Here is a 26272-nt window from a genome sequence, read left to right as displayed (position 1 = left end):
GTTTCTGAAAAACCTGGCCTTTTCTGCAGCGGTTTCCTTCCCACTCCACATTTCATCAAAACCTTAACCATGCATGGCCCAATCACCACGTATATTTCTCTCATGCCAACTCCTCTCTTCCAAAATTGAGGCAGTAAACAGATACCTTCACCCCACCAGTCTTCACATTCAATCGATCATATTACATAACTTTGGCCACTGTCAATTTGACGTCATCATGAGACACATCTCCCCCTCTCGAGACTCCCTGGTTCACTTATCCATTCCTGAAAATAGCAATCCCTTTCTTACACAATCACAGATGATGCAATACATGCACTTTTACCATCTCCCCTCCCATTATACAAGGGGATGCAGCAAACCATTTGTACGTCTTCCGTTTTAGTGTCTTCCTTCTACTTCCTCCCCAGCAGTACTTTGCAATCAGGGATGCTCATTTCCACCCAGTTTTTCTGGGTTCTAAGGTGACTAATCGGGCCAGTGTGGGAATTGCAGTCTTCCACAGGTGGAGAGAGTGGGTGGGTAGTTATGAGATGAACCACTCCTTCTGCCACTTATGCTCCAAACCTCCAAATTATCCATACTATTCCGAATGGTCCCTCTCCACTTTCATCGGTGAAGGGATAAGGATTCCCTAGAGTCAGTGAGAATGTTTCATTTCAGAAAGGCTTTGACTATATCATTGAACCATCTCATATCTGCCAGAAATCTCTAGTCATAAAAGAGCACAGAATAGAGTGTGCCACTTCCAGCATGCATCACAAGCCAAAATAAAAATGCCGCCATGTCTCTGTAAAATATCTCCAGATTCCTTGGAAAAATAAGTGGACCGACATCGACACTCAATTGAAAATCCCCAGTATTGAAATTTTGGTTACACTCAGTTGATGATCTTCTGCAGGCCACACCTTTGTATACTTAACAAAGGAATCCCATAACAGACTCTGATGTAGTGTAGAGAAACATAGAAAATAGGTGCAGGAGTAAGCCATTCAGCCCTTCGAGCCAGCATCACCATTCAATATGATCATGGCTGATCATCCAAAATCAGTACCTGTTCCTGCTTTCTCCACATATCCCTTGATTCCTTTAGCCCAAAGAGCTATATCTAACTCTCTCTTGAATACATCTTTTAAGTGCTCACAACTCGATCGTCTTTTAACTGGAAAAACAAACGCAGATTGGGTGATCACTTTGCGGATCCTCTTATGTCATCTACAAGGGAGTCCTTGAGCATTTACTTTAATTCTTCATCCCATTCAATTGTCTTTTGCCTCCTATACTGTTTCAACAAAGCTCAACTCAGTCTCAAAGAACAGCATTTCAGCTTCTGACAATTACATTATTAGTACTTAAATACCATCTGATGATTGGCTTTACTAGTTCCAATGATACTTGACAAACTATAACCTTAAAATATTTTGTCTTTCCACCTAGGCTTCCCACTTATGTATCACCAGCTTTTTTCTTTCATTAACAAAATCTGTCTGCATATGGTATCAAATCCAACAACTTGACTCATGAATATTGTCAATTTAGAGGTAATTAAAGAATAAATGGCAATCTTTCCAATGACATCCACATCCAATGTAGATTTTCACTGTTCAAAGGAAGCAGGAAAAGAAGTACAAAAACATTTTCAACACTGGAATGTACCTAAATATTTGATTTTAAATTATGTTTTCTTGATAATTGTATTCTTTATTGCATATTTTTTGTAATTCTCCTACTGGAATGTCAGTCACATACAGGTTTTTGTTTACCATTGACATACTACTTGGTTTCAGAGTAAAATGTCATGAGAATCAAGAGCTTTTAATTGGCATATGCACCAACAACAGAATAATGAGATTCTTACTTGCATGGCATAACAGGCCTGTAAACACAATGCCTTCAGATAATAAAACAAACCCAAATTCAATAAATTAATAACCACAATACTAGTGCACAAAACTACCCAGTCTTTAGTGCAACCAAAGATGGTTCAGGTTAGTGTGCATGGTTGTTGGGAAGAAGCCATTCTTAATCTGGTGGTCATGGTTTGCAGGATCCTATACCTTTCTGCTGATGGCTGGAGTGAAGTGAGAGCGTGGCCAGGGTGTTGTAGGTCATTGATGAAACTGGCTATCTTGTTGAGGAAGTGCATCTCATAGATCCCATAGGGAGATCAGTACCTGTGATGGACCAGGCGGGGTCCATCACTCTTTATAATCTCCTTCTTCCTGGGCATTTGAGTTGCCGAACCAGGGGCTGTGATTCAACCAGTCAATATCCTCTCTGCTGTACACTTGTACAGGTTAGAAAGAGTATTCATTGACATACCATATCTCCTCATTCTTCCAAATGACGTAGAAGGGTTGATGGGCTTTCTTAATGATTGCATCAATGAACTGGGCCCAGATCAGATCGTCAAATTCCTGCATGAGACGATCTCCAAAATTGTTGACTCTCTCCAATGAAGACGACAGGTTTGTGGTTCCTCTGCTTTCCCCTTCTAAAGTCAACAATTATCTCCTTCACCTTAATGTTGCAAGCCAGATTGTTGTTCTGTCACCATTCAATCTCCATCCTATATTGAATCATTACCCATTATTCATCTCGCTGTAGTGTTGTCAGTGAATTTAAAGACAATGTTGGAACTATATCTGGCTGTACAGACTTAGGTATAGGGCGAATAGAGCAAATGATTCAGAACACAGCCTTATGTTCTCCTGTGCTGATGGTTACCAACGAGGAAGTGTTGTTGCCAATTTGTACTTATTATGGTCTGCCGATGAGGAAATCGAGGATCCAGTTACACTGGGATGACTCAAAAAGGGAATACCAACAACACACTTCAAATAAAAGGCAGAGTACTAGTGCTGGGAGCAACAGGACCAACATACAAAACCTGGACCACCAACACAAAGACCGATCCATGCTCTAGCTCTCTGAAACCATGAGTGATGGCATACAGAACAATGCATGCTGGGAATCCAGGAACAGAAATCATGTAATTAAATGTGAATGAAATGGGTCTTCCCAATAAAGCCACACATTTCTCCAGATTGGAAATCTGCAGCTGGAGAGATCAAAACCTGTACCCAGTTCTGGTACACCTTGCACATGCACGCCCTGGAACATTGAAACCACACATCTATTATGGTACAACTTTAAACAGTCCATTTTAATCACTAACAATAGTTTGTGCAATGTCAAAAGCATTATCCACCTTGTTATGACCTTCAGTTATCTCACAAAGATGAAAAGCGAGCTGCTCTTTTAGCCAGGGTGTGGATTACTGCCCCTTAGCATTAATTGGCAGTGGTCACAATGGTGACCTCCACGGCAATCAATCTGATCAGGATGCAGCAAATTGTCCATTGGCTTGAGTATTCTGTTGAACGAGAAGAACTTTTTTCACACAGAGAGTGGTGAATCTCTGGAACTCTGTGCCACAGAGGGTAGTTGAGGCCAGTTCATTGGCTATATTTAAGAGGGAGTTAGATGTGGCCCTTGTGGCTAAGGGGATCAGGGATATGGAGAGAAGGCAGGTACGGGATACTGAGTTGGATGATCAGCCATGATCATATTGAATGGCGGTGCAGGCTCGAAGGGCCGAATGGCCTACTCCTGCACTTATTTCTATGTTTCTATGAATGGAAATAACTTGTTCATCACTGAAGACAACGTGATTTTTATTTTCCTGTTGTTGCTGACAACATCCAGGCCAATTATCTGGATGATTTCAACTGCAGAGACATCAGCAAAACTCAGTCATACCCTAACTATTCATTGGAACAGTAAAATATGTCAAGTTGCATAAAATCTTCAGTAACCCTTCAGATGGAGCACCACTATAAAACACAATCTAAAATCGATCTGGAAGGCCAGTGTCTTTCTCTGATCACTGTCTCTATTACCTAAAGATAGTTCAGGGGGTGACAATGGGTTATGGAAGCTGCATATGAAACCATTGATGCCAAAAAACATGAATCTAAGAGGGATTATGCAAATTGCGGAATTGAGATTGGTGCACTGGTGGCAAACTGGTAGGAATACTCTCTTGAATATCTGCAGGTGTACAGCAGAGAGCATATTGGCTGTTTGTGTCTCGGCCTGGTTCAACAAGTCGAATGCCCAGGAAAGAAGATTAAAAAAATGGTGCACACCACACAATCCATCACGGGTATTGACCTCCCCACACAGATGGAATTAATAGGCGCTGCCTCAAAAGGACAGCCAACGTCAGTCCCACACCAATCTGCAGAGAGTAGTGCGTTAGGCCGAACGCACCATGGGAACTTCTCATCCCCCTGCAGGAACTATACATCAGGAGGTGCAACTCCAGAGCCAACAATATCATGAGAGACCCCTTCCAACCCTGCAACGGACTGTTCCAGCTGCTACGGTCAGGCAAACGCCTCCGTTGCCATGCGGTGAGAATGGAGAGGTTGAGAAGGAGTTTCTACCCAGAGGCCATTCGGACTGTAAACGCTTTTCTCACCAGGGACTAACTCTACTGAACGTTTTTCCTTCCATTATTTATTATGAAAAAGAATATGTGTGTTATGATTGTGTTTATAGTTTGTTTGGTTGTTTGTCTTTTTGCACAAAAGTCCGCGAGTATTGCCACTTTCATTTCACTGCACATCTCGTATGTGTATGTGACAAATAAACTTGACATGACTTGATCTGACCACACTCTCATTTCACTCCTACCATCGGGAAGAGGGCATTGGAGTCTGAAAACCGTGACCACCTAGTTCAAGAAAAGCTTCTTCCTGACAACCATCAAGTTTTATGGACTGTCCTTAGTTGCACTAAGGACGTTGGAGGTTTTTTTTGCACTTTTATTGCAGTTGCTAATTTATTGAAGTTTTGTATTTTGTTAAGAGTGTACTATGCTATAGGTCTGTCATGCTACTGCAAGCAAGAATTTAATTGATCCATTATTGATACATATGACAATTAAACACAGTTGACTCTTGAAGCAACGAGTTCTTCATCCACAAAAGTTTTCAGAAAGTAAGAGAATCAGAAGGAAAAGTGCCAACTATGTGAAACAATGCAAAATTACACAGAGCGAAGGGTCGGGATGAATTGTTCCTTGCCCAAGAATTGTCCAAGATAATCATCTGATCCAGAGCCAATTCTGCAGAGCAGAACAACACATGCTCGTGTTCCTTCTAAAAGGTTCACAAAGAGAGTTCTGTGATCAACAGCATGTAGTAAAAATGGCTCAGAAATGTTCTGCCAGTGTGACAAATAAGAAATCTATAAATCTTTTCATCTTCAGCTGAACAATCCTAAATGCCATAGAGAGCACAGCATCCTACAACCATCTCTTCTGGAGGTTTTAAATGACAGCAAGCAGAAGAGTCTTGACAAACCATTAACCCTAGATGAACTGATGAGGTCAATGCATTCCTTCAAAAAAAATGTAAGACTCATGGAAATGACAGCTCGCCAGTTGTTACACTTGGCCTTGTGGAACTGCAAGTGTACAGCCCTATTTGGCAACATTTCAGAATCCACAAGGAAGGGAATTATCACCCTTATCTAATAGCAGAGGGTCAAGAGTATGATCATAAAACACTCAATCTCATGTCTTGATGTCGATAACAAGATTTTATCCAAGGTCACTGCCAATCATGTTAAAGCTATTTGAAGGCTGGTGATTCAACCAGCTCATCCTTGAGCCATAACCATTAGGAAGATCTCTGATAGCCTTATGCTTCAGTAATCAAGTGAATGACTTGGAGATTGGTGTTTGAATATTGACATTCATAGTGACATCAGAGTTTTGCAGCGTTACCGTCTCGATTATCACATTGCCATTTATGGGATCTTACATAATATACACAACAGTATAGCACAAGAGTGGTCCTTCACCCCACAATATTTGTATCAAACATGATGCCAAAGTAAACTAATATTTTTTTGACTGCATGTGATCCATATCCTTCCATTCTTTGTATATCCATGTGCCAATCTAAAAGCCTCTTGGAGATGCCACTGTTGAATCTGCTTCCATCACCACCTCTGGCAGTGCGTTTCAGGCACCCACCAGTCTCTGCAAAAAAACTTACCTCACACGTCTCTTTGCCCCTCTCACAAAGTTACACCAGCTTGCCTTTGTGTTTAAGAAGGAACTGCAGATGCTGGAGAATCGGAGGTAGACAAAAGTGCTGGAGAAACTCAGCGGGTGCAGCAGCATCTATGGAGCGAAGGAAATAGGCAACGTTTCGGGCCGAAACCCTTCTTCAGTCTGAAGTTTTATAAAGCTGCAACATAACTTTCTGACTCCTATTCTCAATGCCACAACTCAAAGGCAAGCAAATATATATGCCTTCTTTTTCACTCCATTTACTCATGTTGCCACCTTCATGGAGCTATGGATTTGAACCCCCAAGATTCTGTATATCAATGCTGTTCAAGGTCTTGCCATTAATCGTATACTTTCCCTTCACATCCAACCATGCGAAGTTCAACACCTTATGCCTATTCGGATTAAACTCCATCTGGCATTTCACCGCCTGTAGATGATCCAAACCCCACTGTATCCTTTCAATCACTATTTGCAACTCAACCAATTTTGTTGTGTGCAAACTTGCTAACCAACCCATTTTCATGTCAAAATAGTTTATACATCTCAAGAGGTCCCTGCATAAATCCCTGTGTAACATCACACCTCACTGACTTACACCCGGAATAATACCTTTTCACAACTATGGGCAAGCCAGTTTTGAATCCAAACTTTCAAGAAACCGTTGATCCCATGCATCTTAATCTCCTGGGCCATCCTACTAATAGATCTTTTGTCAAAAGCCTTTCTAAAATTCATGTAGGCAACATCCACTGCCCTATCTTCAATCGCCTTCGTCACCACTTAAAAACCATCACTCAGGTTAGTAAGGCATGCCCTGACGGTCCTATTCAATCGCTCTTCGACACCACCTAAAAACAAATCACTCAGCCATCCCTGTTAGGTACTGGCCTAACATGTTGTGGATGACCTGCTTAACATGGACATTTGCTACTCCCTGTCCTTGCCTGTGGTTTATAAGGCCTGTACGATCTCCTTCTCTCAATATCCTGGGATAAAAAGGAAGATTAAATCCTATGCTTTCCAAGAAACAACAACTTATTTCTTCATCTCTGCCCTAGCAATGGTAAACCCTACACTGATCTCACTATCCTCCATGACTGTATCCTTGGTCAAACAAGGCTCACCTGGCCTAACATGTTGTGGATTACCTAGTATTTCCTCTTTTGTATATCCTCTGATTTTAACCTGACTCTTTAACGCATGGACAACATTTGCTTACTTTATTTCCCCAATCCCACCTTCCTCAAAACTTGCTTTTGTGGTTTACCACCTGGGAGCATTTGATCCCTCAGACAATCAGGTCTTTAAATGACTCCCACATATCTGATGCGGACTTACTGTACTTAAATACTTTTCCTGCCTAATATTGAAGTCCGTCCTATTCAACTATCTTAAAGCTAGAGTTGTAACCATAAACTGCATTTCCCTGAAACATCAGGCATGCAAAAGATATACAACAAGTGAACAGGAATCCTTTACCTTCAGCCCAAGTGAACAGGTCCATGCCAATCCCAAGTTGCCTAACCAAGCTAGTTTCACTTGCCAGTACCTTGACAATATTCCTCTAAACCTTTCCTACTTATGTAAGTGTCCAAATGTCTTGTGTACTTGTTTCCACTATTTCCTCAGCAGCTTGTTCTCTATATGCACCATCTTGTGTCAAAAAGTTGTCCCACATGTCGCCTACGAATCTTTTTCCCTTCTTACATTAAACCTATACCCTCTAGTTTGTTTTCCCAACGTTGAGAAAAATACTTTGATCGTCTCCTTATTTAAAACCCTCATGATACAAACTTTGTAAAGGTTTCCCCACAGCCTATCCATCCAAATCATAAAAGCAAAGGCACAATAGAAATGCAACACATTCGAAATTTGAATTATCCAAATTCTGCTCACTTAAGAAAACACTGACCTGGAAAGAGCAGCTTCCCTGCTCATAGATACTCTGACATATTTACATTTCACTCCATGCCTGGGGAAATATGGCAATACCAGATCTGCAGTGTTCTCCAGCTGAAGGTCTGGGGCCTGTTTGGTATGTAGAGGCAGTTCCATACCATTCACAGAACCTTATCATACCAAACAGGGCTTATTAAAGTACTGTCCAGTGTATGGCTGCTTTACATGTCACTTCTCTCAAACTAGCACTAAAGAACATGAGGAAATGTTAATTAGAAAGAAAATGCCAACTGCGATGCTGGCGTGTTGTGTAACCAGCAACGTAGCCACTGTTTCCAAGAAGTTAATAAAGACGCTGCAGACATACCGCAATAGCCCCCTCGGACAGTCTAGCCGCCATCTCTCCGGCCTCCAAACAGATTTGATATTTCAGCAGCCGCTCTCACTCCCGCTCTGGCGCCAAAAGCTTCTCCACAACTCGCGCGCGTTCTCTCCGGTCACCGCAGCCACGGCCCATGCGCGCTGCCAACACTTCCCACGCAACTCGGCTTCACCACGCTCGTTGCGCGAGTGCGGCGCACGCACGGCCAGGGTTGCGTGCTGACGTCGGCGGCTCCGCGTGCGCGCGGACTGAGCTTTGGGAGCGCGGCGATGGCGCGGGTCAGAGACGTTGGCACCAAAGTTGGCACAACACGATCGGAGCCCTGATTCTCTCTCTCTCTCCAGGTAGTGCTGTTAGTTACACCGGTTGGATGATAAACATGATCAAATAAACGTTGGTGAACAGCCCCGCTCTGTCAAATAGTCCTACGCGATGTCGTGCAAACCATTGAGAGAGAGCTTGCTTTTGTCAGAATGTGCTGAAGTAGTTCATTGTCTGGCAGCATCTGTGGTGAGTCAAGAGTGTTTTATTGTCATGTGTCCCGAAACAGAACAATGAAATTCTCCTTCTCCACTGCCAACAATGGACCATTGTGGGCTCCACCTTTCCTTTATCATCAGACGGGCTTTGATTTGTTATTTGCATACCTTTCATTCGTCTGTTCTTTGCATCTTTTTTTATCTCTCGTTCCCATCTCCCCTGACTCTCAGTCTGAAGAAGGGTCTCCACCCAAAACATCACCTGTTCCTTTTCTCCAAAGATGCTGCCTGACCCACTAAGTTACTTTTTTGTCCTTTTTTTCATAAACCAGCATCAGCAGTTCCTTCTTACACAATGGAATTATTACATGCAGCAGTTTGTAAACATATTCTCAATAGATAACAGTATAAACAAACAAAATTGAAGGGGATTCTATTAAGTGCAATTGAGAAAAAACTAAAAATGCAAAAACAAAAGAAAGCCCAAAATCCCAAGTGCAACCGTCCCAGGCAGATCATGTAAGTAGGTACTGCAGATGCTGGTTTAAACCAAAGATAGACACAAAAACCTGTAGTAACTCAGCGGGGCAGGCAGCATCCCTGGAGAGAAGGAATGGGTGACGTTACGGGTCGAGGCTTCTTCAGAATAGTTAGCGACAAGGGAACCGAGAGATATAGACGATGATGTAGAGAGATAAAGAACAATGAATGAAAGAGATGCAAAAAAGTTACGATGATAAAGGAAACAGGCATGTTAGCTGTTTGTTGGGTGAAAACGAGAAGCTGGTGCAACATTTTCATCCAACAAACAGCTAACAATGGCTTCTTTTATCATCGTTACTTTTTTGCATATCTTTCATTCATTGTTCTTTATCTCTCCACATCACTGTCTGTATCTCTCCTTTCTGTTATCCCTAACTAGTCTGAAGAAGGGTCTCGACCCGAAAATTCACGCATTCCTTCTCTCCAGGCAGATCGTAATTAGAGATACTGTAAGTGTTCAATAGCCTGATGGTTGTTGGGTAGAAGCTATTGCTGATCCTGGATGTTACAGGTTACATTTATTTCCAAGAAGGAATGCACTGTTTTGGGTGGGAACCAGCATCCATTACAACATCTGCAGTTTCTTGAGTCTCCTTTGGTTTTATCAATTGCAATTATGTTGGCACAATTGTGCTGCTGGGTTTGATTCTGACCTCTGCCATTGTCTGTGGAGTTTGCACGTTCACCCTGTGACTGTGTGGGTTTCCTGCGGATGCCCCGGTTTCCTCCCACATCCCAAACAGGTGCGGGTTTGTAGGTTAATTGACTTCTGTAAATTGGTCCTAATGTGTATGGGTTGGATGCAAAAATGGGTTAGATACAGAAACATAGAAAAATAGGTGCAAGAGTGCGTGGAAAAAATTAACTTAGAGGGAAATTAAAGGAAAAGGAAAAGCAGAGACTTTGAGGTTTCCTTCAAGAGACTTTATTGCATGATATGGAGAGATGGTTAACTGCTCACTATTCTATTGACTTCGCAGCAGATTTAGCCAACAGTTATTCTGTGCAATAAACAACGTTTTGTATCTACTACATGGGTACCAATTATTTAATTAGTCATAACATACTTTTTGTTTATGTCAATCTTATTCACCAACAGTTGGTTAATACAAGTCAAACATAATACAAGGACATCTTGACATTATTCTATCTTATCTTTCAAGCAGCAGCCACTTCCCCCTCTTCGAGCCATTTCTAAGCCCCCATTTACTGCAATGTTTCTACGCAACTAACGGTAACAGGCACGGGTGGTCTACCAGTTATTGCTGCGCTGTTTTTTTTAATCAAAATAGCTACCGACATTCCAGGGTTATTGTGATCCAGTATTCAGTAACTTTCCACTGAGAAACATGCTTCCTTAATTCTATCGCATTCCCAGACAAGAGAAAAACAGGTACAATGGCAATTCTAGAAGGGATAATGCATCTAAAACTTCGTTACCTTGTATAATTGCGATCAAAATTAAGTAAATGAAGATTTAGGCCATTCGGCCCTGATGGCTGATCATCTAAAATCAGTACCCCGTCCCTGCTTTTACCCCATATCCCTTGATTACTTTTGCCCTAAGAGCTAAACTCTTGAAAACATCCAGTGAATTGGTCTAACCTGTCTTCTGTGGCAGAGAATTCCGCAGATTCACAACTCTCTGGGTGAAATTTTTTTTCCTCATCTCAGTCCTAAATGGCCTACCCCTTATTCTTAAACTGTGACCTCTGGTTCTGGACTTCCCCAACATTGGGACCATTTTTTCCCGCATCTAACCTGGCCAATCCCTTAAGAATTTTATATGTTTCTTTAAGATCCCCTCTCATCCTTCTAAATTCCAGTGAATACAAGCCTAGTCGACCCATTCTTTCATCATATTGTCAGTCCCGCCATCCCGGGAATTAACCTCGTGAACCTAAGCTGCACTCCCTCAATAGCAATAATGTTCTTCCTCAAATTAGGAGACACAAATTGCACACAATATTCCAGGTGTGAACTCACCAGGGCCCTGTACATCCGCCAGTAGGACCTTCTTGCTTCTTATTGGCGGCGCGACGTTGCAGCGGCCCCTACAGCCTGTCTGTCTTTTTTTTATTTTTTGTCCAGTATTTTTAAAGGACCTTGGGGGGGGGGGGGGGGGGGGGGGAAACTTTTAAACTCCCTGCGGGAGACCCGACTTTTTTCCCTGGGGTCTCGGCTGTCGTTGGGGCCTAGCACCGTGGAGCGGCCTCCAGCCTGAACGATCGATGCGGTGCGAGCATTGACATCGTGGGGATGGGGCCTGAAAGGGTGGTTCGCTGCTGCTCGACTCCTGGGGCTTTCACGCAGCCACAGGTCCAACAACGGGAGCTCGCGGGTCCGGGGGGAGAGACCGCTTGATCAATCAGCCCGTCTGTACATCACCCCCTTCTGGCCGTGGGACTGCATTGGGGGTTCCAACCTTGACTTTCAGACCGGGAGCGGGGGCCGTAAATGGCCTAAAATGGCCGTGGGTAGTCACCCGCCTTGAGCTTGTCGGGAAGACACGGAGAACAGGGGGAGAGAAAAGACTTGCCTTCCATCACAGTGGCTTCCTGTGATGGATGTTTTGTGCCATTTAATTATGTGTATGTCTGTAAGACAGTGTCTTTGTTTGTATGGCTGTGGAAACAACATTTCGTTTGAGTCTCACTGGGGCTCAAATGATAATAAATTTGTATTGTATTGTATTGTAAACTCAGCAATAGAGCTGGTGTGAACGGGTGATCGATGGTCGGCATTGACTCGATGGGCTGAAAGGCCTGTTGGCATGCTGATTCTTTCAATCAATCAAGACAGCTTTAATTGATCAATCGATCTGTACACACCCTCTGTACTGCATTGGAATGTCAGCCTGGAATCTTGTAGTCAACGTTGAGCTGTCTGAAATAACACAAGCAGGTTCCCATTCCAAATGCCAAATACAAAGTGCTGGAGCAACTCAGCGGGTCAGGCAACATCTATGGAGGACATGGATAAGTGATGTTATTGGGTTGGGACTCTTCTTCGGACCGAATGATATGTTCTCAGTTCTAGCTTGAATTCTACTTTATTCAAAATATAATGTTTGCCCATTTGAAATTCTGCTGCCTTTTTCCTATATTGCTGCATGCTTTGCTCACTTGTTCTTGGTTCCTTCACTGATCAAGGTTGCCAAATATGGTTGGGCCTCTTTCTGGAGATTTCAGCAGATGACTTTCTGCCTCTAGCCATCCTGCACAGACAAGCAATTATTTTCCCCGTATCCAATTATTTTTACAAGTAATAAAGTGTACAAAAAATAAAAGAACATTCCATTTTTATTACAGCACAGTGAGCTTTTGTTTTACAGATAGCAAGTCAAAGTGTCAAGAGCTGAATCTAGTGCAAGGGAGATGGTATCTTTTGTTGATCTATTTTTCCTGTATGCAAATTGCAAAGGATCAAGAGTCAATTGAGTCAGAGTTTTTGTGTAGGAAGGAACTGCAGATGCTGGTGTAAGCCGAAGATAGACACAAAAAGCTTCTGGAGAGAAGGAATGAGTGATGCTTTGGGTCGAGATCCTTCTTCAGACTGGTTAGGGATAAGGGAAACGAGAGATATAGACGATGATGTGGAGAGATAAAGAACAACGAATAAAAGATATGCAAAAAAATAACGATGATAAAGGAAACAGGCCTTTGTTAGCTGTTTGTAGGGTGAAAATGAGAAGCTAGTGCGACTTGGGTGGGGGAGGGATAGAGATAGAGGGAATGCCGGGGCTACCTGAAGTGAGAGAAATCAATATTCATACCACTGGGCTGTCAGCTGCCCAAGCGAAATATGAGATGCTGTTCCGCCAATTGCGTTTAGCATCACTGTGACAATGGAGGAGAATTAGGACAGAAATGTCTGTGTAGGAAGGAGAGCTAGGACAGAAAAGTCTGTGTAGGACGGAGAGCTAGGACAGAAATGTCTGTGTAGGAATGGGAATGAGAATTAACGTGTCCGGCAACCAGGAGATCATGTAGGTTCAGGAGGCCTGAGCTAAGGTGTTCCACAAAACGATCACCCAGTTTACGTTTGGTCTCGCTGATGTATAAGAGTCCACATCTTGAACAATGGGTACAGTAGATGAGATTGGATGAGGTGTAAGTGAACCTCTGCCTAACCTTAAAGGACTGTCGGGGTCCCTGGACAGAGTTGAGTGAGGAGGTATAGTGACAAGTGTTGCATCTCCTGCGGTTGCATGGGGAAGGTACCTGAGGAGGGGGTGGTTTGGGTGGGAAGGGATGAGTTAACCAGGTAGTTGCAGAGGGAACGTTCTCTGCGGAAGGCGGAAAGGGGTGGATATGGGAAAATGTGGCTAGTGGTGGGATCACGTTGGAGGTGCTTAATTGTCATGTACTGACCACGGAACAATGACATTCTTAGTTGAAACAGCATAACAAGCCTGTAAACACAATACTCGTAGGCAATATAATAAATCAAAAAAAATCAATACATTAATAACCCCAATACTAGTTCAAAAATACCTGAAGTGTTTAGTGTAACTGAGACAGTTCAGAGTTTAGTTAATGTTTTGAAGTGTTCAAGAACTTGATGGTTGTCGGGAAGAATCTGTTTGTGAATCTGGAGCTTTGCCATCAAGACTAAATTCAGCAGTTAACACATCTCCCCAAGGGGATTAATGAAAGGATCATGACTCTACAATTCATATTGAAGGATAAACAAAATGCTCTCTGGTCAGTGGCAGAATGATGGCGCAGCAGTAGAGTTGCTGCCTTACAGCGTCAGAGACTCGGCTTCGATCCTGACTGTAGGTGGTGGCTGTACGGAGTTTTTACTGCTCCTCGTGACCTGCGTGGGTTTTCTCCGGTTTCCTCCCATATTCCAAAAAAGTACAGGTTTATTTATTGGCTGATAAAACTGTAAATTGTTCCCAGTGTGTGTGGGATAGTGTTAGTGTGCGTGGATTGCTGGTCGGTGTGGGCCTGTTTCCCAGTTGTATCTCTAAACTAAACTAAATTAAACATAACAGTGTATATGCCCCCACAATGTCAAATGTAAATGAAACCAAAGACAAGTGAAATGAAGATCTGAATTTGGTGATCTCAGCTCTAACTGGGTCACAGACTTCTATGCAAAAGTTGGAAAAGACGACCAAGCCTGGAAAGAAGCCATTGGCCAACAATGGAGCTGGAAAGTGTAACAATAATGGCCAGCTGCTACTTAAACTGTGCAACCTGCATGGCATAATCATAACTAACACCATGTTTCATCAACCAAATCATCACATATTCACTTGGATAAATCCACGCTCAAAGCAGTAGTGTCTAATTTATTATGTTGTCGCTAGAAATAAAACACAGCATGATGTGAGAGTGACTAACGCCGTATGTGGTGTAGAGTGCTGGACAGATCACAGGCTCATTATCTCCAAACTCAATCTTCACACAAAGGGACAATAAATTACAGATGCTGGAATCTTGACCAAAACACAAAGTGCTGGAGGCACTCAATGTGTCAGGCACACCTGCCAAGGAAAATGGACAGATGTTTTTGGGATGGGACTCTTCTTCAGTATGACCCAAAATAGTCGTCTCTCCATTCCCTCCACAGATTCTGCTAAACCCGCTGAGTTCCTTCAGCACTTTGTGTTTTGCTCGACTCCACATCCTTACTAAGAGGCATCCACGAAGCACGACTTTGAAGCAGTGAAACAAGAGTTTGTGTCAGAACTGAATGACCAGCTGGCTAATCTGAACTGGCCCCTACTCAGAGAGATTGTACACAGAACTGTCTATGAAAAATATGGCCTCAAGACATGGAAACAACCAGACTGGTTGAAATGAAAACGAAAAAGAAATCAAGTCTCTGCTTGACAAAAAATACCAGAGCGATCCTACATTCATTTCTTAAAAGGATGCCTTTTCCAACATTTGCAGAGTGCCCAAAAAAAATTCCACAAGATGTAGGGTCCATGGCTCAGTTACAAGGCAGATGAAACACAGAGCCAAGCTGATCAGAAAGACTAAAAATCTGTATATAGTGTAGTTCTCAGCCAGCTGGTGATTCACCTCTACTAAGTGCAGATGGATTGGCCCCCATCACTGAAAAGCAACAGATCTTAGAGCACAACCCAATGGTATGAATATTGAATTCTCCAATTTTGCCACTTACCCTTCCCTTTAACCTCCCCACTCCCTCTTTTTCAAATGGAGATGAGGAAGAATTTCTTTAGCCAGAGGGTGGTGAATCTGTGAAATTCATTGCCACAGACGGTAGTGGAGGCTAAGTTATTGGGTATTTGTAAAGCAGAGGTTGATAGGTTTCTAGGCGTCAAAGGTTAAGGGGAGGTCAGGAGAGTTGGGTTGAGGGGAAAAAAATAGTTCAGCCATGATCAAATTGAGGCGAAGATTCATGGGCTGAATTTCCCAATTCCACTCCTATGTCTTATGATCTTGCCGAAGCACCACCTCCCCTCTCCATAGCACACACATTTCAACTACTGCATAGTAGTTCTGCCCCTCTCTCTCCCCCTCACCCTGCACTTTCACCTACAGTGCATTCAGAAAGTATTCAGACCCCTTCACTTTTCCACATTTTGTTACGTTACAGCCTTATTCTAAAATTGATTATAAATTTTTTAAATCATCAATCTACACACAATACTCCATAAAACAAAAACAGGTGTTTAGAAATTTTTGCAAAGTAATTAAAAATAAATAATTGAAATATCACATTTACTTAAGTATTCAGACCTTTTACTCAGTACTTTGTTGAGGCACCTTTGGCAGCGATTACAGCCACAGGTTTTCTTGGATATGATGCCACAAGCTTGGCACACATGTATTTGGGTAATTTCTCCCTTTCTTCTCTGCAGATCCTCTCAAGCTCAGTCAGGTTGGATGGGGAGCGTCGATGCACAGCTATTTTCAGGTCCCCCCAAAGATGTTTGATCGGCTTCAAGTTCGGGCTCTGGCTGGGCCACTCAAGGACATTGACAGACTTGTCATGAAGCCACTCCTGCATTGTCTTGGCTGTGTGCTTAGGGCCGTTGCCCAGTTGGAAGGGGAACCTCCACCCCAGTCTGTGGTCCTGAATGCTCTTGAGCAGGTTTTCATCAAGGATCTCTCTGTACTTTGCTCCGTTCATCTTTCTCTCGATCCTGACTAGTTTCCCAGAGCCTGTCGCTGAAAAACATCCCCACAGCATGATGCTGCCATCATCATGCTTCATGGTAGGTATGGTGATGGCCAGGTAATGAGCTGTGCCTGGTTTCCACCAGACGTGACGCTTGGCATTCAGGCCAAAGAGTTCAATCTTCGTTTCATTAGACCAGAAAATTGTGTTTCTCATGGTCTGAGAGTCCTTTAGGTGCCTTTTGGCAAACTCCAAGCTGGCTGTCATGTGCCTTTAACTGAGGAAAGGCTTCCTTCTGGTCACTCTACCATGAAGGCTTGATTGGTGGAGTTCTGGAGATATAATTGTCCTGGAAGTTTCTCCCATCTCCACAGAGGAACTCTGGAGATCTGTCAGAGTGACCATCGGGTTCTTAGTCACCTCCCTGACCAAGGCCCTTCTCCCCGATTGCTCAGTTTGGCCGGGCGGCCAGCTCTATGAAGAGTCCTGGTGGTTCCAAAGTTCTTCCATTTAAGAGTGACGGAGGTCATTGTGCTCTTCGGGACCTGCAATGCTGCAGAAATTGTTTTATACCCTTCCCCAGATCTGTGTCTCGACACAATCCTGTCTCGGAAGTCTACGTATAATTCCTTTGTCTTCATGGCTTGGTTTTTGCTCTGACATGCACTGTCAACTGTGGGACCTTATATAGACAGGTGTGTGCCAAATCATGTATAACCAATTCAAGTTGTAGAAACATCTCAAGGATAATCAATGGATACAGGATGCACCCAAGCTCAATTTTGAATGTCATAGCAAAGGGTTTGATTACTTATATAAATGTGATATTTCAGTTATTTCTTGATAATTACTTTGCAAAAATTTCTAAACACCTATTTTCGCTTCCTCTTCAGGACTAGCCTTAGTTCACCTTTTTGCTCATCCCCCCCCCCCCCCCCCCCCCCCCCCATCCCCCCCCCCCCCCCCCCCCCCCCCCCACCCCACTTACCTGTATCCACCGACCATTTACTATTCCAATTATTCCAGCCCTAATGTGATCAGTCTGAAGAAGGATTCCAGAACATCACCTATCCATGTTCTCCAGATGCGCTTCATGACCTGAGTTACTCCAGCACTTTGTATTCTACACTAGATTTCAGCATCTGCAGTTCATTGTGTCTCCATTTTAGAGCATTTCGTCTTTGTCCGAAATAGACCACCGAAAGTAAGGGATAAAGCATTAGATCACCTTCCACATCTTACAATAAACCTTGATATTGCTGAATCCCCAGACCTTGCGTAAGTTCAAATGCCAGTGTCACAGTTTTGTGGAAAAGCTCCAGGAGCAGATGCAATACCAGTAGAATCTTCAAAGAATGGGAGCCACTCAGGATTGAGAAAGTGACAGAGCAACCTCATGTCCCTTGGAACCAGGAATAAGCACTCCAGGACTTCAAAGACACCTCAACTACACGTCTATACAAACATAAGGGGAACTATCAAGTCTGTGATATTCACAGAGGAATCTCTTTACTCTCGACTGCTGGTAGAATCCTTGCTAGTCGTGTTAAACAGGCCAATCACTCACCTTGACGGAGGTCGACTCCCAGAAAACCAATGTCATTTCCGTGAAGGTCTTGGAATAGTAGACATGATCTTTGCAACAAGACATCTCCAAGAGAAGTGCCAGGAATTAAAGTGCAACTAGTTCATCACCTTGGTAGATCTGACAAAAGCTTTTAGCTCTGTCGTGGAGGCTTATGCAATGTCACAGCAAGGTATGATTGCCTCAAAAAGTTCCTCACAATTGTCCGATAGCTCTATTGCAGTATATGGCCATAATGGCTGATGGAGAGACTCCAGACACATTCCTGGTCACCGATGGTGTGAATAAAAGCTTTATGCTTACTTCCACAAAGGTTAATGCTGTGTTTTTTGCAAAGCTGTCTAATGCTGTCAAGAAGGTGGGATCAACCTTAAATACAGAACTGATAGTGCTCTTTTCAACCTTAGCCAAAATCAAAGTGTGAAAAAGCAACTTAAGGGACTTCCTCTTTGCTGATGACTGTACACTCAGTGCAAGCTTGCACTGATGTGCAGGAAAGCTTGGTTAAATTTTACACTCGCAAGACATAGACATTAACCTATACAGCAGATATGCCAGACTGCTTAACCGCTTCCATTTGATCTGCCTGCACAAAATATTTCACATCAAGTGGCAAGACAAGACTTCGAACACACAGATTCTGTCCCAAATAAACCTCCCAGGCATCCGCACGTCATTAAAAGAAAGGGGCTGGATGTGTCAGAATACCAATAATGACAGAATACCAAAGCAGCTATTTTACAGAGAGCTGACTGAGCGCAAGAGATCGTGCGGTGGGCAGAAAACGAGATTCAAAGAGTCTCTTGGAACATCCTTCAAGAGTTTCAACATCGACACATTCCACAGGGAACAACATGCAATGGATCATCCTGTCTGGCATACCCACAAAATAAACAGTGCTCGCTGATATGAGGAAGCTAGAATGGAGGAAGCAAAGATGAAAATAGAATCGTGAAAATGAAGAACCACTGATGTTAGATCATTCCTACATCTCTGTCACCAGTTTGGAGGGGATCGCGACAGAAGCCTCCTCGTAGCGATCCCCAGAAACGAGGACACGATGAACTCTGTGACGCGTCCGGCGGCGACCAATTCTGTCAACATGTTGGACGACGACAGAAGCCAACAGCGAGCTATACGTCGTCTGAAATGTGAGCGAACAAACCAGTTTGGAAGGATCCATTAAGCCCACATTGGTCTAATCAGTGACCCATGTACACAATCCAACACTAGATGTCATGGTCTTATTAGAAGACAAAGTGACAAACAACTACGACTCAATTTTAATTATCTGAGTAGTAGGCAATTTGATGTGAGTCAGAATTACTGCAATATGCTGATGATTACGAGTGCAGATGCTGGAAATCTGAAAAGAAACAGAAAATGCTGGACTCTTCAGGTGGAAAGAAAAACAGTTCAACATTTCATTAGGGAGGCAGAGTGGCACAGCAATACAGTCGCTACCTTACAGAGCCAGAGACTCCAGTTCGATGCTGACTACAGATGCTATCTGTACGGAGTTTGTACGTTCTCCCTGTGACCATGTGGATTTTCTCCAGATGCTCCGATTTCCTCCCACACTCCAAAGACGTGCAAGTTTGTAGGTTAATTGGCTTTGGTAAAATTATAAATTGTCCCTAGTGTATAGGATAGTGCTAGTGTACTGGGCGATTGCTGGTCAGTGTCGACTCGATGGGCCGAAGGGCCTGTTTCCACCCTGTATCTCTAGAGTCTAAAGCCTAAAAACTCTTCACGAGAATTGAGGATCATTAATTGGTGTGTTGAAATGTCTTGCTCTTTCGTGGACAAGATAAACCTGGACAATTGTGTACATTTAAAGAAATGTCCCGACCTGAAACCTCACCTATCCATGTCCTCCCGAGATGTTGACTGACCCACTGAGTTACTCCAGCGCTTGGGGCCATAGAGAGAAGTAGCAATGGATCAATTTCCCAGCTTTTCCAGCTGAAAATGGTCGCAAACAATTGCTGGAAGAAGAATATGAGAGGCACCGTATATGTTTAATTTAGAGAGATACAGCGTGGAAAAATGCCCTTTGGCGCACCGAGTCCATGCCGACCATTGAACCACTAGTTCTACGTTATCCCATTTTCACATTCTACATACCGGGGGCAATTTACAGAAGCCAATTAACTTACTAACCTGCACGTCTTTGGAATGCGGGATGAAACCGGAGCACCTGGAAAAAACCCACAGAGAGAACATACAATCTCCTCACAGATAGCACCCATGGTCAGGATGAAATGAAAATGGCTACAATCTAAAAAAGTAACAGTCATGGAGTCATAGAGCTATAGACCATGGAAACAGGCCCTTTGCCCCACCTTGTCCATGCCGTCCAAGTTGATATTCTGGGCTAGTCCCATTTATGATTTAGCACACATCTGTCTAAACCCTTCCGATCCACATATGAAAGTCAAGTCTTGCTTGCACCTATGTTGAGTTACACACAATTATACAGTATGTAATAATAACAATGGAGGTCGATTTGGAAATTGTCCTCTGAAGCATGGACCATTAAATAAAAACACTTTCATTCTTTTGGAACGTGATGTGTTTATCAATCATTGAGAGAGTTGATTCAAAGATGCTGATCATGCTTCGTCCACTAGATGGCATTTTTATTTGCATCATCACGAATTAGGAAAGCAAATGCAATATTGGCCTTTATTGCAAGAGGATTTGAGTGCAAGTGGAGAGATGTCTTGCTCCAGTTATATGAGGCCGCAGTGAAACCATATCGAGAATATTATGTAAAAGTCTGGCTCCCCACCTAAGTAAGCATATTACAGTAAAGGGAAGATAGACACAAAAACTGGAGTAACTCAGCGGGTCAGGCAGCATCACTGCAGAAAAGGAATAGGTGATATTTCGGGTCGAGACCCTTCTTAGTGAAGGCTCTCCAGATTGTCTGTTTTAATGGCTAGTTTGTTGTATGGGTTTATGCTCCCTTTATTTTAGAAGAACGAGAGATGATCACAGATGAATATATATATTTTTTTAGGAACACAAGGATGTAGATAGGGAGATGAGGATGAGCTGTCCGGAATCAGGGGTCACAATCTCAAAATAAGAGGTTGACAATTCAGTACAGGAATGAGAAGGAGTTTTTCCATCCAGAGATGATGAATCTTTGTAATTCTCCGCTTAAGAAAGCAGTGGAGGCTCAGTCACTAAGTGTATTAAAGACAGAGATAAATTGACATTGCCATCAAGGAAGCAAAATATATGTAGTTAGTGCTGAGGTAAAAATCCAGCAGGTACATTATCATTGGGAAACCAAGAGTCAATCCAGAAGGCCTTTTCTAGACTGACTTAATCTTGCATCTATTTATCTGTCCTGCTGCCAGTGAAAATGCAGATAAGATGAGGTGCATGCTCTTTTCCCTCTACGTAGTTTTTTTTTCTCATCGGATCTCATCTAAGCCAAACAATGATTATCAACTGAGTGACCAGGCAGATAGTCAACACTGAAAAACAAAAAAAAACTGCAGATGCCAGAAAATTCAAATAAAAATAAAAATGCTGGAAAACCCTGCACGCTGGTGAACATTTAAAGAAAAAGGAACAATTAATGTTTAGTCAATTATCATTAGTCAGAACTGAAAAAATGAAAAATGCAACTGTGTTTTCCTTTAACCGCGTCTCCCATGCCCATGTTTTCCAAGGATAGGATTCTCCTGTTTCTTACCTTCAACCCTACCTGTCTCCATTTTCAACAGATTATCCACTGTAGTTTCTGCCAATATCAATGAGATTCCATCACCAAACACATCTTCACTTACCATTCCCTTTCAGTATTTTGAAGGAACCATTCCCTTTGCAAGTTCACCAAGTTAGAGCTTTTCACCTCATTTCCATGCAACCACAGGAAATACAACTCCTATACTTTTTTTAATCTTGTCCCTTCCCACCATCCAAGGGCCCAAAATTCCTTTGAGGTGAAGCAGCAATTCACTTGCATTTCTTCCCATGCAGCTCTTTACATCAGTAAGCACTGTACAGTAAAGGGAGTCCAGAAAAGTAATGGTCGAAGCCAAGTGCAAAAGGCCTTCTGGATTGACTCTTGGTTTCCCAAGGATAGGATTCTTCTGGTCCTCGCCTTCCACTCTACCACTCTCTCTTTTAAACAGATTATCCTCTGTATTTCTTCCAATCTGAATGAGATTTTGCCACCAGACACATGACTTTGGGGAAAGCTAATTCAGATCTGGTGGCCATTTATGGAACACCTCGGTTCAGTGCTTAAGGAGGATCCAAAGCTTCCAATTTCCTGTGATGTTAATTATCCCTCCCACCCCTGATCTGCCATCTCTGTCCTCAACCTCTTTTACATCTGAAGAAGCTTGATATAACATTCAGACAGAATGCTCCAACTTACTGACTAATTTATGTGGTTATTTGCCAATTTATTTAATACTCTCCTATGAGTGCCATGGCTCATTTGGCATCTTTATATGCACCACATTAATGCAAGCTGTAATTGTTTGATCATATGCATGTATGCGGAAATCAAAGATATTAAAGCAAAATGATGTGCATTTCCTAAAATTACAAACATGGACCCAAAATATATGAAATTATGAGAGGCAGAGATAGGGTCAGAAGACTTGTGCAGATAGGTTTTAGATGAGAGGGACAAAGTTGAAAGGAGATGTGGGGGAGTCTTTTTTACACTGAGGGCATTGAGTGCCTTGAACCCACTGCCAGGGGTGGCGGTGGAGGCAGACACAATAATGGCGCTTAAGAAGCTTTTAGATAGGCACCTGAATGTGTAGGGAATGATGGGATATGATTTGTGTGCAAGCAGATGAGAGCTTATCTTGGCAAGATGTTTAGTACAGACTTAGTGGGCTGAAGGTCCTGTTCTCGTGCAATGTTCTATATAATGCTGAAAATAATTAGCAGCTCAGGTGGCATTTGCAGAGAGAAAAATATCAATAATGTTTTTGGTTAATAACCTTTTATTAGAAGCGGGAAAAAAATAAGCAGGCTTTAAACGAGTACAGAGGCGCCAACAAGGTAATAGGGAAAAAATATTAAAATGTAAAGTCTATGACTGGATGGAAGGCAGGAAAATCCAAGTGCAAAAGGGATGATAGTACGCAACACAATTGGCAATGATGAGATATGAATAATAGGAGATAATTTTGGAGAAAATATAAATGCCAGATCAACAACTGTTGCACCAAAGTAATGGGAGAGAGATTATAATTTGGACTATTGCAGTGTTAAGAAGGTATGAGGATTTACATTGATTGATCAGCTATTTTTCCTAAGCTTTGAAAATAAGGTTAATAGAAACAGGAGTAGGTCATTCGTCCCTTTGAGCCAGCACCGCCATTTAATATGATAATGGCTGATCTTAATGGCTGAGCAAGACATAATATGAGTAGGAAGGAACTGCGGATGCTGGTTTAATCCGAAAATAGACACAAAAAGCTGGGGTAACTCAGCGGGACAGGCAGCATCTCTGGAGAGAAGGAATGGGTGATGCTTTTGGTCGAGACCATTCTTCAGACTGGTTAGGGATAAGGGAAGCAAAATATATACATAGACGATGATGTGGAGAGATAGGTCTGCCCAGCAGAGTTTTAGATGGGTGACAGTTTATGGAGGCTGGATGGGCAGGTCCCTGGAAAAGTTTGAATCTAAAGTAACAAAAAACCATCTGAGTGTTTAAGGAATGGTTGGCCTGAGGCATGAGGCAATTGGAAAGGTTTTAACCAATCAGACCGTGGAACTATGATTACTATGCGCTTCAAAATAGACCAATCAAATAGTGTGCACTATACTTTTTGTAGCACGCAACCACTCTAGTTGCATGTTTCAACTTCCACAATTTATAATTTATTAATGAAGAATTTTTATAAGAGTGTATGGACAAAAATTAAAATCATTGGCACAAAAATAGACCAAACATCTGGTCATTAACAGCACTGAATGGTCTGGTCCTGATGAGAGATGCTACTGTGAATTTTTTTGAATGATAAAATCAGATTGAACCAATTTGGATCAAACAGCTATCTTTACATTGTGTGGTATATGTAAGTACTTTCAATTTAACGGCTTGGACTTCCATGAACATTTTAGAGATGTAGCATGGAAACAGACCATTCAGCCCCATGAATAAACGGCAACTTCAATCACCCGTTCATATTAGTTGTATGTTATCCCACTTTCTTATCCACTACTAACACTGGGGGCATTTTACAGAGTCCAATTAGCCTGCAGACCGGTATATTTTGAGGGATGTGGGAGGAAACTGGAGCACCTGGAGGAAGCTTGTGCAGTCACATGCAGAACGCGCAAACTCCACACAGGCAGCACTCGAGATCAGGATCAAACCTGGGTCTCTTGCACAGTGAGGCAGCAGCTCCACCAGCTGCGCCACTGTGCCGCCTGTAAAATATGGCGAGATCTAAAGCAGTTTCTTCAATTAGTAGAACATCAGTGATTCATTTTAAATGAATGCAGTGAATAACCATAAAGAATGATTGGTATCATAAGAATTGCTTACAAAATAGTCTTTTGCTGGAATAGTTGCATAAATCATAAACGAATAGGCAACAGGGCACAGATATGATGAAAGTGTGTTAGTTGCAGACCTAAAGATAGGAAAAGGAAGGTGGGTGGAGAGAATGATAAAGATAAACAGGATGAAGACAGGAGACAAAATTAGCAAGTGGGAGATGAGCTCTGAAAGAGACAACTCTTCAGCAACTCCACATGAAATCAATGCTGATGCTAATGAGAACAATTAAATCCTCAGTCACAATTAAACAACTGCATTCACGTTAAAATTCATAAAGTATTCTAATTACAAGGAGCTGTTACCGATACAGTACATTGGCTGAACACAGGAAGGAAATAAATTAACATTTATACATAATTCCTGCAGAAATGTTTTTCTAACTTAAAATGCAATCTTCATTTTACAAATCAGTGACAAAACTTGAAAATATATTTATTCATGAGGTTTTGGAAAATTATAGCTTTTTAGCGAGACAGGCAGGTTGAGTTAAATGACGTTTTATTGACAAACAAAAAACGAGGATTGAGCTCAGTACACGCGTGCCTGGTCAGCTACGGCCAGCAGACGACCTCTACGCCGGGGATGAGCCACCACCACCGGGCCATCGATATCCACGTGGGCGGGCTTGAGGCGAGCCACTGAAATGATTTCCTCCTGACCCCCGACATCCAAAAGAAAAGTTGCGACGCCAGTTCTTCAACCCGAACGGCATCCGCAGCCACTCAAATAGGCCGAAAGGGGTGATGATGGCGGTTTTGGGCACATCCTCGGGGTGGACGAGAATCTAATGGGAGCCGCACACCAGATCCACCTTGGAAAAAATGGTAGCACCCACCAGGTGGGCCGTGATGTCCTGAATGTGCGGGACTGGGTAGCGATCAGCGGTCATGACAGCATTCAGGCGGCGGTAATCCCCACACGGTCTCCACCCCCCAGATGATTTGGGAACCATGTGTAATGGGGACGCCCACGGGCTGTCGCAGCGTCACACAATCCCCATGTCCTCTATTTGCCTGAACTCCTCCTTAGCGAGTGGGCCTGTGCATGCAGTGGAGGACCGGTAGTAGGAATACGATGGACCACCCCGTGCTTAGGGGCGGCCGCGTGACAGCGAGGCGTCAGGAGCTCTGGGAATTCAGCCAGTTTGGGGACACATGCCGCACCCTCATCTGTCTCAGATCCCAGGTGCGGGTCGAGGGGGCCGGGCTAAAGGGACTCCGGAGGCACGAGGCGCCGGTCCCGCACGTCTATCATTAAAGAAAAGCCCCCCAGAAAATCGGTGCCCAGCAACAGCTGGGAAACGTCCGCAATGGTGAAGGCCCACAAGTAATGGCGGGAGTCGAGGACGATGGAAAGGGTCCGAGCGCATATGGGTGGGTGGGGCTGCCGTTGACGGTGGCAGGATGGGGCCACGCTTACTGACACGAGTATCGAGTCCAGACAGAGGAAGGATGCACAGCACAGTCCCGGTGTCCACCAGGAACCGAAATCCGGAATGGCGATCCCGGAAGTAGAGGCGATGGTTCTGGCTGCCTCTACTGGCGATCGGCCGAAGCATTTCCCGAAAACAAGCAGGGGGCGCGGATCAGCGGGCCTCTGCACCCCAGCGTTGGTGGTAATAGCACCACTG

The 26272-nt window shown here is 43.2% G+C and overlaps 1 protein-coding gene across 2 annotated transcripts in view; it reads right to left on the bottom strand.

Moving 5' to 3' along the window:
* Positions 1-12153, bottom strand: part of rpa1 (replication protein A1) — a 97664-nt gene extending 85511 nt beyond the window's left edge. The window contains exons 1-2 of one of the 2 annotated variants that reach the window (XM_055657648.1): positions 12092-12153; positions 11381-11420 (exon numbers count right to left, since the gene is read on the bottom strand). In XM_055657648.1, coding sequence (XP_055513623.1) covers positions 11381-11420; positions 12092-12138 — 87 coding nt within the window. In that variant the 5' untranslated portion in view covers positions 12139-12153. Of the gene's footprint in view, positions 1-8357; positions 8519-11380; positions 11421-12091 lie in introns of those variants that run through there. The other variant, XM_055657649.1, reaches the window with a different exon arrangement.
* Positions 12154-26272: the final 14119 nt, after the last annotated feature.

This window comes from Leucoraja erinacea, chromosome 28, assembly GCF_028641065.1.
Source record: "Leucoraja erinacea ecotype New England chromosome 28, Leri_hhj_1, whole genome shotgun sequence".
NCBI classification, from domain to species: Eukaryota; Metazoa; Chordata; class Chondrichthyes; order Rajiformes; family Rajidae; genus Leucoraja; species Leucoraja erinaceus.
This window is presented reverse-complemented; position numbering and strand designations above follow the sequence as displayed.